This window comes from Diabrotica virgifera, chromosome 3 (assembly GCF_917563875.1).
Source record: "Diabrotica virgifera virgifera chromosome 3, PGI_DIABVI_V3a".
Lineage (NCBI taxonomy): Eukaryota > Metazoa > Arthropoda > Insecta > Coleoptera > Chrysomelidae > Diabrotica > Diabrotica virgifera.
The window spans coordinates 201,231,418-201,246,275 of record NC_065445.1 but is presented as its reverse complement, the minus strand read 5'-3'; the positions used below and the strand labels follow the sequence as shown (position 1 = coordinate 201,246,275).

Sequence of the window (14,858 nt, the reverse complement as noted above, 5' to 3'; positions counted from 1 at the left end):
ATTAAAATAGCCAAACAGAGAGCAAAGAAAGCAAGAGATTTTAATCCGATTAGATGTATCCGAGATGAAAATAATAAAATACTAATTCACGAAAAGGATGTCAAAAAGAGATGGAGAAAGTATTTTGACAGTTTATTAAATGAAGAATTTAACAGACAGCCTGTGGAGTTAACGGAGACACTAACAGCAATGGTTACCAGAATAACAAACGAGGAAGTGGCTCAAGCGCTTCAAAAAATAAAGAAAGGAAAAGCAGTTGGACCAGATGATATTCCTGGGGAAGTATGGAGAACATTGGGAGAGACAGGAATAAGTTGGCTAGCAGGTCTATTTAATAGAATTATGGAAGTTGGGCAAATGCCAGACGAATGGAGAAGCAGTATATTAGTACCTGTCTACAAAAACAAGGAAGACATACAACAATGTACAAACTACAGGGCTATAAAACTACTTAGCCACACCATGAAAATATGGGAGAGAGTAATTGATAGACCGATACGTGAAGAAACCGAAATATCCGACAATCAATTTGGCTTTATGCAGGACAGATCAACAACACATGCAATTTTCATTGTAAGGCAACTGATGGAAAAATACAGAATAAAGAGACCAACCCTCATATGGTATTCATTGATCTTGAGAAAGCATATGATAGAGTTCCTCGAGAGATTCTGTGGTGGGCACTCAATAAGAAAGGAGTCCCTGGCGAATATGTAAAGATTGTGAGAGATATGTATGAGGGAGTAATGACTAGTGTTAGGACAGGTGTGGGAGAGACTGAACAATTTCAGGTGAAAGTAGGACTGCACCAAGGCTCGGTGCTTAGTCCTTATTTATTCTCATTAGTTTTGGACCAGATAACAGCGAAACTACAGGGTAGCATTCCATGGTGCCTAATGTATGCTGATGATGTAGTGTTAGTAGGAAATAGTGAAAGAGACTTAGAACAAAAACTGGAACAGTGGAGACAAGCTCTGGAGGAAAAAGGTTTAAAACTTAGTAGGACAAAAACAGAGTATTTGGAATGTTCATTTAAAGATGGAGTTACTACAAATAAAATGGTATCTTTGGATGGTGAAATGATTGTAAAAAGCAATAGTTTTAAGTACCTAGGATCGGTATTACAGAGTAATGGAGAAATAGATGGAGATGCATGCAGTAGAATTAGGGCTGGATGGATGAAGTGGAAAAAAGCGAGTGGTGTCTTGTGTGACAGAAAAATTCCAATGAAGCTGAAGGAAAAATTCTATAAAACAGCGATAAGACCGGCTATGATGTACGTAACTGAATGTTGGGTAGTGAAAAAGAAAGAGGAACAACGAATGCATGTGGTGGAAATGGGAATGCTTAGATGGATGAGTGGAGTGACAAAGAAGGATAAAATTAGAAATGAGTATATTAGGGGAAGTCTAGGTGTGGCACCAATTGATGCCAAAATGAGAGAGCATAGGTTAAGATGGTCTGGTCATGTTCAACGTCGAGACGTTAATCACCCAATACGAAGAATAGCTGAAGTGCAGATTCCTGGAAGGAGTAGGAGAGGAAGACCAAAGAAGACCTTGGGGGAGACGATAAGGCAGGACATGTTGGTAAAGGGGATTAACATTGATATGACCCAAGATAGAATTGTGTGGAGAAATGCAATTAGGGAAGCCCACCCCGCTCCCCGGGATAAGGCAAAGAGAATGATGATGATAATCATATTAATATTAAATCGGTGAACAATTTTCTTCACTCATCCCATCAAGTGTGGTTTACGTTAACCACCTTCACTGCATATACAAACATCAGTACAGTGACTTACAATGCGGCACCGATTGGTGCCATCACAAGTATGTGAACAACTCTGATTGGTGTCACACAGCGAATGGGTTGCATATACAAAGTACAAACAGAAACTCATTGTAAATAACGTGAGCTTTATCGACAAAATGGTTACAGGGAGTTGAAAAACTTCACTCACGAATAAGTCTAAAAGTGAAAGAGACTCTGGTCTTAAGAAAGGTGAGACTGGTTTTAAGGAAAAACTCTAGAACATTTTTTGCTTAGAATATATTTTTCGTTCGGTCTTTAGCTATTTTGGACATGGAGGAAGAATTAATTTACGGTTGGAAGTTGACGTTTGACGTATGACAGATGATGGATTACGTATGGAAGTTCACATATGACGTTTTAAATACATACACTAAAATGACAAATGAAAAGGAGAATTTACACGTGACAGTCTAAAACAAGAACAGTCTACACGTGACATACAAAAAGAAGAAGAGGATCTACCCAACTATCACACCTGTCACACATCCAAAAGTGCCGCTTTTCCTAGTGAGTTAAAAACTTTGTACATTGCAATATAAATTTTCATTGATTTATAACATTATAGTACATACCTTTTCTACAGATCTTCTTCTTTCAACTCTTATCTCTTTCTTTTCAACAACTCTAGTTTCTTTCTCCCTCTTTTCAACAACTCTAGTTTCTTCAATTCTAATCCTGGAGTCAACGTGTTTGACCTCTTGACCCATCAGTTCTTGCCTTTCTTTCTCTATTTGCTCCATGTACTCGGTATTTAACCTTCGCCTTTCCAAGATCAATCGCTCAGTATCGCTCAAATCACTATCACTGTCATCCATGTAGCTCAACGATTTTCTAGGACTGGTTTCTGATGATCGCTGCTGGCTAGCTGCCAAATCGTCTGAATCAATCTAGAAAATACATTTGGTATTATCATAAAAAAAGTTTTTTAAGAAAATTTTTATTGAAAATTTTTCATGATTGGTAATACATGACCGTATCTATAATAAATGCGAGGAATACCTAAGTGATACATAGTTTGGTTTCTGTAATGGGTTTGGAACGAGAGAGGTATTGTTTGGGATGAACATACTTGATCAAAGATGTTGTGATATATCTGTAGACATATACTGTTGTTTTTTTGACTCCCAAAAGGCATTTGATCGTGTTAAGCACTCTATATTCACCGTAATTCCAAAAGACATTGGTTTGGACGTCAGACAGAGACGTTCGCATAATTGCAAATTTGTATTGGAATCAAACAACATCAGCTTTAGTAGATGATTTGGAATCACAAGCTCTTAATATTAAAAGAGGAGCACGGCAGGGATGCCTCTTGTCGCCTCTGCTTTTCAACATTTGCTAAGAAAGAATTTTCAAAGATGCACTTTCTGAAAAACAAGAAGGAATAATAATTATTGTGAACGGTAATGTCATCAATAATTTGCATTATGAGGACGACACGGTATTCCTAGCTTCTACTCCAGAAGATCTGACAACATTTTTGATAGTGTCGTTAAGAGTTGTAAGAAAGCAAGTTTGGATCTGAACATAGGGGAAACCAAAACACTACTCGTAATAAGTAAACAACAGAATATAAAACCGTTTATACAGGGTGAGTCATGAGGAACTGTACATACTCCTACCTCGTATGGAGGCCCCTATGGGGAATAACAAATGACCATTAAAAAGTGTCTGCTCCCATTGTTTAATAATATACAGGGCGACTTGTTACTTTTTACAGAAATTTGTATTCGTCATAATTTTTGAACGGTAAGATCGATGTGTCTCTTATTTTGGTCAATTGTTACACTATTACCACCCAATCAACTGATTTATTCAAACTAGAAAAAATCAGGTCCGGCTTTAAAAAATTAGTTCGTTTTGGCCTTAGAAAAAATTTCACCCTGTATATGGTTTTTGAAAACTCTAATAAGAATTTTACAAATTACACAAATAGGCAATTAAAATGGCATATTTATTTTTTCCCCACACGATTACTTAATTTTTTATAAAAAAATCAAATTTGACTATGAATTAAAAGTTTGGTAAAGTTAAAAAAATTAACTTTTATTACAAAAATTAATTTTTTTTGAACAAATATTTAATTTATAAGTTACCACCCAATCAATTGATTTATTCAAACTAGAAAAAAATCAGGCCTGGATTTAAAAAATTAGTTGGTTTTGGTCTTGGAAAAAATTTCACCCTGTATATGGTTTTTGAAAACTCTAAATTTTTTGAAAATTACACAAATAGGCAATTAAAATGGCATATTTATTTTTTTCCCCACACGATTACTTAATTTTTTTATAAAAAAATCAAATTTGACTATGAATTAAAAGTTTGGTAAAGTGAACCATAGATTTAAAAAAAATAATTTTTTTTGCAAAAATTTTTTTTATATACTTCCAGTGGAATACTTCCACAGCTTGTGCTATACGTTGTAAATAATAAAACCCTTTTAGCTAATTTCCAGAATTTCATAAAAGAAGAGGTTGTTTTGAATAATACTAAAACATCGCCCTGATTAGTATTTGTTTAGTGATGCATAGGTAGTGTCGTTTTATTGAATTCTCAGAGTTTTATTTCAAAAGGCAAAATACAGTAAATTTATTTTTTAAATTAACGAAAAGAAAATAACGTGTGATCCAAAATTATTGTCACCATAGGTGGCTCTGAACGACAGTGATAGCTATACAGTGCATGTCTATTCTTAATTCAGATATACTTTCCAGTTTACGTTAACTTTGCAGTGTACGTCAACTTAAGAAGAAAAGTTAGGTTATGTACAGATGGTGGTGGACATATTATAATACAGCATCTTATTTGATTTTATTTATTATTGTTACTTATAATTTTGATAATTCCTTTTTTTTATTAAAGTTCTGTGTTAAAGGTTTTGACTGATTTGTTATGTTTTATAATGTTAATCAAAATTAATTCATAAACCAATGATATAAATTCAGATTAAAACAAGACATACGTAATTTTTTGCACGGCTAGCTTTGATCCCAATAATTGTGGATCGCTCGTTATATATTATGTAGAACATTTAACATAAACGTATTTATTCGCATGTTTACTTAAGAAACAAATAAAACAATAAAACAATTTTTTTTGAGATTATTAGCAGATTTTCGAAATGAAATCCATCTTTGTCGGACCATCAACTGTCTAATAGACCTCCTGAGAGTTAAGGGATATTTCTAATAATGTTACAAGAATCAATAATTTTATTAATTACTTAGTTCTTGTCGCGTATTAATATTTTCTCGATAAACCATTTCTTTTAATCAACCCCATAGGGAATAGTCGACTGGGTTAAAATCAGGTGATCTAGATGGTCATGCATGAGACCCTCCGCGTCCTATCCACCTATTTCCATAAGTTACATGAAGATGTTGACGAACAGCAACTGAGAAATGTGGTGATTCCCATCGTGCATAAAGTACATACCTCGGGCGGCTACATTGGCAAGTAGATTCGGCAAACTATTTTGTAAAATATGATAATGCAAAAAAGTACAAACAGTGTAAGAAACACAAATAAATAATAACGATGGCGAACGAAAAGTCAACCGATAACGGTTGCTACAAACTATTAAGAAAGGGAAAATAGCATTCAAACGCAGTCCAGGTCGAAGAATAACTTCATGGTTGAAGAACTTGCGAGATTGGTATGGCGTTGAGACAAGCATGCTATTTAGGATGGCAGTGAATAAAATTAAGATAACTATGATGGTAACCAACGTTCTGAAAGGACATGGTACATGAAGAAGAAACAATTATATACTATTTACTTACTTGCATAGGTTCGGGTGTCTTGTTCATTGGTTCAATACCGTCTCTGAGTGGTGACATACTATCCTCATCCATCAGTTCATCTGTAACATCCTGCTTTATATCCTTTAGGACCGTATCTGCATGGACAATAGCATCTGTGTTGACGACAGCATCTGCGTTGACTCTAGCATCTGCACTGATTCTAGCATCTGCATTGACCATAGCATCTGCGTTGACAATAGCATCTTCTTTGCCGACAGTCTCGACCTCAAGAGCCGTATCCGTTCCGGAAGTGCTCATCGGAGATACTTGCCTGTCAGTTGCTTCTTCTTCATCTTCGGAATCCGAAGAGCTATCATCTGAGCTATCACTGTCGCTAGAGGAAGTAAACGAACTCGAAGAACTGCTCGTGCTACTCACTGAAGTCTTTCTTTCCCTCCTAGTGGTACAAAAACACGAAAAAAATCAATTTGTTATACATAACTCCTAAAAATAATATGTACATGGAATATCAACCCTATTCCGTCTTAAATAGTCTTTCAGCGCTCTGGTGCGTTGTCAATGAGAAAGAAAAAGGATTCGACGTATAAATTGTTGAAACATTCTCCCTAGTCGCCCGATTTAGATATGCCTGACTCTCATCCATTCCCAAAAAGAAAATTATGACTGGAGAATATTTTGGGTCAAATGAAGAGGTAAAAGCGAAAAATAACATATTGATTTAGAGGATTATTTTATTATTTGTATACAAAACAAAAACACAGATGAGGTCAAATACAGTTTTTTTGAGAAAACCTCAGAAAAAATAAAAAAATAGAAGTCTTACTTTTTATAAAATAACGCAAACTTTAATCTTTCTCCCACATATTAATAAATAATAAGATGTATGAACTCTGAAAACTAATAAGGAAGGAAAATATTGAATTTAAGAGGATGTCGGATCGCAGGTTTATTTCCTGGGAATTGAGATGTAACAAAACTTGGATAAATTACTAAATTGTAACAGAAAAGGTTCAGAAAGAAAACGAACATCCTAGTTAAAGAACCTCGGAAACTGGTTTCAGATAAGATAAATATTGGCATGATGATCGTCAACATTCGTCACGGATAGACACGCCACGAAGAAGAACAGAAGACTGCTTAGAGTAAAAGATGGTAAAATATTTTTTGGCAGTCGATATTTTACAATGTAAATTGTTGAAAGAATTATAAATTTTTCTTACCTGGTTACATCGGAATCCGAATTGTGTACAATTTCTTCACTATCGGATACCTTCTGTTCGTCCCCATCTTCAGGAACTGGTGACGGTATTTTCTTTCTTCTAAAACTGGGCATTTTGGGTAACGCGGTAAGAAAACCGAGGCTAACAGAAGAATCAATATTGAGACTACTGTAAAGGTTCTCGCGTGTGGACTCCAAGAGGACGTTGATGTTGTCTCGACTAAGCTGGGCTTTGTCTATTAGTTGCTCTTCTTTATCTTTAGTTTTGTTCTCCTTGCAACTCTCTTCTTCCCACCTAGAAGTTTAAAATTATATTAAACGTTTAAAAGCAAATTAAAAGGCCGATTTTTTGAACTGTTTAAATTAATTCTTTACATAACCTTTACTAACGCTTTAAATCTGCTAATTAAAATAACGGCTGATTCATTTAGAGGTACAGCCGAACCCACTTATTAGAATACCGGTTACAGGAATATCCCGGTTTAAGAAATAGAAATTTGAGATCTCGAAACGTTTTTACTAGTCACTAATCACCGGATATTAGAATATCCCTGTTAGAGGAATACTTTTGCTTGTGACGAAGGCTATTCCAATAAGCGGGTTCGACTGAATTTTTTTCAAAAAAAAGAACAACCAAAAAAATTTTTTTTTAATCTTTATTATCATACATAATCTTTATTATCATACAAAAAAGCAGCATTAGTTAGAATGAGACGCATTTTCGACAGTCGAAACATATCATTAAAAACAAAATACCGTCTGTTGAAATGTTACATATTCACAGTTCTGCTCTACGGAATGGAAGCGTGGATACTACCTGTTGCATCTATGAATCGGCTTTCTGAATCTGAATGAAGCTTTCGAAATGTCGTGTTATAGGCGCAATTACTAATATGGAAGTCTAGCGTAGAATGGGGAAAGAGTGTAAAATTCTCATGATCATCAAAACTAAAAAATTAGAATATCTAAATCAAGAACGTTACGGCCTTTTGCAACTAATTCTCCAAGGGAAGGTAATTGGTAAAAGTGGACCAGGAAGAAGACGCATTTCCTGGCTTCAAAATTTACGAAAGTGGTATAACACGACTACCACTGAACTGTTCCGCTCTGCGGTAAACAAAGTCAAGATATCCATTATAATATAATAAGTTATAGTAAGGGGTGAAGGGTCGCCATATGGCGGGTGGGGTAGTTACCCCCGAGGAGGGGGTTGATTTGTAAAACACTATTTACCAGACATATATTTATTTGCCAACACTAAATACGCCAGTAACGAGTTGGTGGACAAAGTCTATATTCTAACTACGTTGATGTCTAAATAATGAATGATGAATAATGAATGATCTCTGCTTTACTTTCTCCGTACCTATAAATAAACTAGTAATTGTTTTGTTATGATTGACGACACCGTTGCGACCGTGAAATACTCATAATATCAAAATCGCTGACTTGGGTGTTCTCGAAACGAGTGGCCTACATTGCGAAATCAATGTCATCCATTTATTTACTATAAACAATACTTGTAATAAGATGTAGATAATGCTTGTGTAAGACCTTTAAAAATTAAATCGATATGGATTACTCTTATTTCTTTTGATGCTAATATAAATCCTGTACACCATGATGATCGCCAACATCCGAAACGGATAGGCACTTTCAAAAGAAGAAGATACTACAAAAGAACCATTGTTTACAATTACTTCTTAAAGACAGTTTCTTTTAAATGTTGGCCCGTGACTGCGGTTAAGATGGTCCATTCTGAAGTTCCAATTCTCGATGACGAGTTCCAGTATTTTGATTGGTATTTGACCAATCACTTGAGTAATATATTGGCCTCCAATGCCTCAATCGTAGCCTATTTATTCATATAGACTTCGGATTTTAGGTAGCCCTAAAGGAAAAAGTCTAGAGGTGTGATGTCACAGGATCTAGACAGCCAATTCACTGGTCCAAAGCGTGAAATAAATTGTTCACCGAATCGTTCTCGCAGTAAAGCCATGCTTTCACGGTTTTTGCTGTAAATTTTAAACAACCGCTTGGATTGACATGAAATTTGGCATACGCATAGCTAACATGTCAAAGAAAAAAAGTGATATGGTCCCGATGTGTGCTTTTGCCCTGGGGGTGAGTTTCACCCCATCTCGGGGGTGAAAAAATGTATGTCCAAAATAAGTCCCGAAATGGATAAACTGACTAATTTTAAGCAACTTTTGTTCTATCGAGTTTTTTTACCAAATCAACACTTTTCGAGTTATTTGCAAGTGAATATGTTCATTTTTCAACAAAATAACCACGTTTTTACACGGTTTTTCGCAAATAACTCAAAACGAAAGCATTTTGTCGAAAAAAATATTCTTAGCAAAACTATAGCCTATAAAAAGGTAACAAAAATAAATGGTGTATATATTAGGTCTCTATACCTAGCAAAAGCAGAGTTATAGCTAATGAAAAATAGGTTCATATTCGAAAAATTCCAAATAGAATAATTCAATGGGAAATATCCAAATAATGAAGCATTCTTGGGGAAAACACATTACAACTTTTTTAAAGTATTTAAAAAAAAGCTTTATTTCTGTTTTTATAAAAAAAATTTCTAGCATCAAATGTAAGCAAGTTACGCTCAAAATAAAGTTGGTCCCTCTTGTTTTGGCCAAAAAAAATCAGGAAGACACAACAATTAGCAGCTTTAATGAAATTAATCGTTACCTTTTCACAAGTTACTTTAATTATGTTGTGTATATATGATCTGTAAGTTTCATAGATTCAAAGTGCTTATTTTTGAAAAAAATTGGTTTTAAAGTAAAATTTTAAAAATTTTAATTTTGAAAAAAATGCTTTTTTTTCAAAATAACTTAAAAATTGTTATACCAAAAATCTTAAACAAAAAAAAAGTCGGCGTTACTTTTCTAAATATTTTGTATTTTTTGTTTTTCTGTAAGACAAAAATTGGTTAAGATTCGGTGTTTCTAAATTTGCATACACTCGTAATAAGTGACTCGTTCAAGCCCTTTTAACAAGAGCTCTTTCAAAAATAAGGACTTTGAACCCATGAAAGTTACAGATCATATGATCAATACATACCCGAGTAAAAAACTTGTGAAGTGGTAACAATTAAGTTCATTTGAAATGCTAATTAGGGGGTGATTTTCCAGATTTCTTACCAAAAAAAAGAGACCAACTTTATTTTGAGCGTAACTTGTTTACTTTTGATGCTAAAAATTTTTTTTAAAAAACAAAAATAAGCATTTTTTAAACACTTTAAAAAAGGTAAAATGAGTTTTCACCAAAAAAGTGCTTCGTTTTTTGGTTATGGCACGTTAAAATATTCGATTTGGAATTTGACGAATATGAACCTATTTTTCATTACCTATAACTCTGCTTCTACTAGGTATAGTGACCTAATATATCGTCGCCTCAAAGCAACAGTAGGATATGTCAAATATTGTAGTTTCGAGAAAAACGCAATTGAAATTTTTACGAATTTTTCATTGCCTTATACCTTTTTTATATTTGAATGGATTTACATGGAATTTTGTTTGAGTATATAACTTTACAGGCCTTACATAAATATTTATATTAATTCATAAAAAAGTGAAAAACAATTGGAAAAAAAGTTACTTGTCCTATTGTTGCTCTAAAAGTTAATCTGTTTTTTAACGATATCCGTAAATATGTGTTATAAAGTGAGGACGTTTGAGTTGGAATAAATTCATTATCTCTAGAATGGGAGCATTTGGAGAGAAATCCTGAGACAGGTCGATTTTTATATTTAAATTATGACTTTTTACCATACATATCATACTAATGACGTCATCCATCTGGTCGTGATGACGTAATCGATGATTTTTTTTTAAATGAGTAGGGGTGGTGCGATAGCTCATTTGAAACGTTATTTAATTATCTATTCATTAATATAAACGTTAACATAATTATTTATACAGGGTGCCCAAAAAAATGTTTTATTTACTTATTAAATTAATTGAGACAAAAAGAAAACTGTATGTAATTCATTTACTTTAAAATACATTTGAGTGCTGTCAGAAAACAAAAAGAAATGTTTATTTCATAAATAAACATTGTTTTTCGCTGAAATGCAATGTTAAATCTGCCACCCACCTGCCTCACATTGAATTTAAGCGAAAAGTAATGTTTATTTTTGAGATAAACATTATGACCTGTTTTTCTGACAGCAGTAAAATGTATTTTTAATTAAATAAATTGCTTACATTCTTTTTTTTGTGTCAAATAATTTAATAAAAAAAAATATTTTTTGAACACACTGTATAAATAATTATGTTAATATTTACATTACTGAATAGAGAATTAAATACCCTTTCAAATGAGCTATAACACAACCCCTACTCTCATTTAAAAAAATCATCGATTAAATAATCACAACCAGATGGATGACGTCAGTAGTATGATGTATATGGCAAAAAGTCATAATTTAAAAATAAAAATCGAACTGTCTCGGGATTTCTCTCCAAATTCACCCATTCTCGAGATAATGAATTTATTCCAACTCAAACGTCCTCACTCTATAAACTTATATTGTACTGAAGTTTTGTTTAAAATTTTACACATTTTATTATAAAAAACAAAACAATTTTGTTGTTCAAACATTTTATTAGATAAATTATAAACTCAATATCCATGTTTTCCGACAATTTTAAAACTTGACAACGAAAATGACAAACAAAAGAGAATGAAAAATTAATCAGAATTAGTTGTGGTCACATCGGATGCAGATAACGATGTGAAAAAATTATGGTGTCTCTTTGGTATTAAGTTATCGTTGCACATACTCATTAAATCATTCTTTTTTTTTTTAAGCGGTATCGGTGGTGCTTGCTCATAGGCAAGAATTAAAGTTGGCTTTTCTCTTTGGCTTCTTAACTTTTTGGTAATATTGATAACATTAAATTCTTTCTGTTTGAATGAAGTCTTATAGAAAATTTTTTCAGGTTCGCCTTTCTTGACTTTAAATCCATTTGATGTCGTTGATTAAAACTGTTTGGCCTTTTTCATTAACATTAAAGTTCGCTCCCATGTCTTTGGTTATTTTTTTCCAATCAAAAAAGTCCTCAGTTGACATCTCAGTAACTTCATATGGCTTACCTTTCTTTTTAGCTGACTTAGCAATGGTGGTCAATTCAGATGGAACATAAATTGGACCATTTTTAAGTATTCTTGTTCTTTCCTTTTCAATACAATATAGTAAATATTGACTTCTACTAGATATTTTAGATTTTTTATAACTTAAATTGGCTGAGGCTGAATTATCCATTTTTATTCTCACAATACAACTTTTAATATGAATGTAATAGTAGAACTGTGGTAAGATTTCTGAAAATAATAAATATTGTGGGTGCAAGCCGTTTAATATAAACAAAGACAAATATTCGCAATTCGGCAATAACTACATTAACAGTAGGATGTGCGTAAGATAACTTATGCCCGATTTCACCAACGATACCTAAACAGTTGCCTTATTTAGTAGTTCTTATCGATAGGAACTTCTTAAGTCAATACTTAGGAACAATCGTATTTCGCAACTAAAAGAACTGCTTATCTATTGTCCGTCCCACCTTGACTTTACAGTACAGGTTCTTATGACCAACAGTGATGCCAAATTTAATCAGAAACAGGTTTGAAGGAAACATACTTTTTTCTATAGGATAACTATAAATAACGTAGGAATTAATATTATTGACATTTTGTGTCTGTCAGGGGTTCTAAAATATTTTTGTTTTCGAAAAATAATTTTATGTGAATAAAATAAAAATAATTTTGTATAAAACATTTATGTAATAAAATAATATATTTAAGCGCATAAATATGTTAAAATTTTATTAATTAATTAAGGTTAATTTTAGGTTGGAAGTCAGTCGTCTTTTTTTCTTCTTTTATGGCCTTTGGGAACTGCGCCCATTTAGCCAGCAAATCAGTTGTTAAGAGTAACAATAAACTGCAATTACGATCCAAATTTTCCAAATAAGCAATAAGTTACTTAATCCCATGTTATGTATCAGTAATAATTATATAGTCCTGTCGCCAGTAGGGGTACAACGGCCTCCTTAATTCAGATGGACTTACCCAAGTTTTCTTTATGTATTTTGACCCGTAGAACACGAATTTTTTGGGTAACAGTCGATCCGGATGTCGATAAGATTGTTATAAACAAAGAACTTGAGGAATCACATAACAGCGATTTTTCGCAAAACAAAATATGTTTTTGTATTTTTTGGGTCATTCTAAGCAAAAAATTATTTTATAAGTTTTTTGGTAGGATGCATAGTTTTCGGCATAAACGGGGTTGAACTTTCAAAAAATCGAAAAATTGCAATTTTTGAACCCGAATAACTTTTGATTGAAAAATAAAATAGCAATTCTGCTTACCGCATTTGAAAGTTCACTATCGGTTTTGATTATTTTCATTGCTAGAAATTAATTTTTTTATTGTTAAACAAAGGTATCAACACATAGTGATTGAATGATATTTTCAATGCATTTCTAATTTGAAATCGAACGAGTAGGCGCGCATACAGAATTTCTACGTACATTACGTCCATTAAAACGCATGCATTGGGCCCGGGAAACACTATGTGTTTATACCTTTATTTAACAAATAAAAACTTATTTTTTAGCAATGGAAACAATCAAAACCGATAGAATTTTACTTGAGCTTTCAAATGCAGTAATCAGAATTGCTATTTTATTTTTTAATCAAATGTTATTCCGGTTCAAAAATTGCACTTTTTCGATTTTTTGAAAGTTTAACCGCGTTTATCTCGAAAACTACGCGTCCTACGAAAAAACTTGTAAGACCATTTTTTTCTGAGAATCACCCAAAAAATACAAAAAAATATTTTGTTTTGCGAAAAATCGCTGCTATGTAATTCCTCCAGTTCTTTGTTTATAACAATCTTATCGACATCCGGATCAACTGTTACCCAAAAAATTTGTGTTCTACGGGTCAAAATACATAAAAAAATCTTGGGTAAGTCCATCTGAATTAAGGAGGCCGTTGTACCCCCCCTGGCGACAGGACTAATAAGCTTATTCGATATTTTTTGTTATAATTTAATTTAGGTGAACTGGCCATCAATAATTTATTTATTTATTTTCAACTATAGGGCAATATAAAAATTTACTTAAACTTGACTGACAATCTATTTGATATTTTTCTTGACATTAGTTCAGAACTGTTTATACTGTCATTACATAAATTAACAACCATAGAACAAGATCCACTTTTAATGTTGGATATTTTAACGTTTTTTACCAAAAAAAGTTATTACTTACGCATATCGATTATAAAATATCTGATTACTTTTCGAAAATGACTCACAAAAGGGTTAGTTTTAATTTAACATTTTTAGGGCCCTACATTTTTAGAACCCTGGGAATGTTCGATTGAAAATTCTTTTGAAGAAAATCGGCATCGCCGCGCTAAAAACTCCCATAAGGATTGTATTGTCGTATGTTCGTGTACTGTAAAGTCAAGGTGGGACAGAGTATAGGAAATGCTTTCCTAGGTATTACCTAGGGTACGTTTGAACTATTTTTGATAAATAAAAAGAAGAATAAGATGACATTTCCTTACTTTTTCGATTATTTGTCATTATTGTTTGTTTGTCAATTTGGTTTTATTCAGTTTTGTACTGTTATAGGTATTTTATTTAGTAGTTAGTTATTTGTGCAATAAGTTTGTATATAATAAATATAGTCTTGTATGTTATTTGTATATATTATGTACAGTGAAATGGAGGAAAAGAAAAGAGTTGTAAATTTCACATATGACGAAAAATTGAAGTTAGTTGAATTGTCATTAATGGAATAATTTTAAAATAAATAATATGTTGAAAATTGCTTTTTATTATTAATTTTTTAATGAGACAGTTTTAGTTATATCATGAATGGGTTTTTGAAACACAACACTAGTTTGTTAGGTAGTAGGTAGACTACATAATTTTGTCAACAGACCCGTAAAAAACTCCAAAGGATTTTCTATATTTTCCAACACATATTATATTAATAATATAAAAGAAAATACAAAA

The 14,858-nt window shown here is 32.6% G+C and overlaps 1 protein-coding gene across 2 annotated transcripts in view; it reads right to left on the bottom strand.

The window, feature by feature from the left end:
- LOC126882301 (histone-lysine N-methyltransferase SETD1) overlaps positions 1–14,858 on the bottom strand; it is a 167,903-nt gene that overhangs the window by 55,481 nt on the left and 97,564 nt on the right. For both annotated transcript variants that reach the window (XM_050647167.1, XM_050647168.1), the window contains exons 10-12: positions 6,800–7,093; positions 5,598–6,015; positions 2,388–2,702 (exon numbers count right to left, since the gene is read on the bottom strand). In XM_050647167.1, the coding sequence (XP_050503124.1) occupies positions 2,388–2,702; positions 5,598–6,015; positions 6,800–7,093 (1,027 nt within the window). The remainder of the gene's footprint in view (positions 1–2,387; positions 2,703–5,597; positions 6,016–6,799; positions 7,094–14,858) is intronic.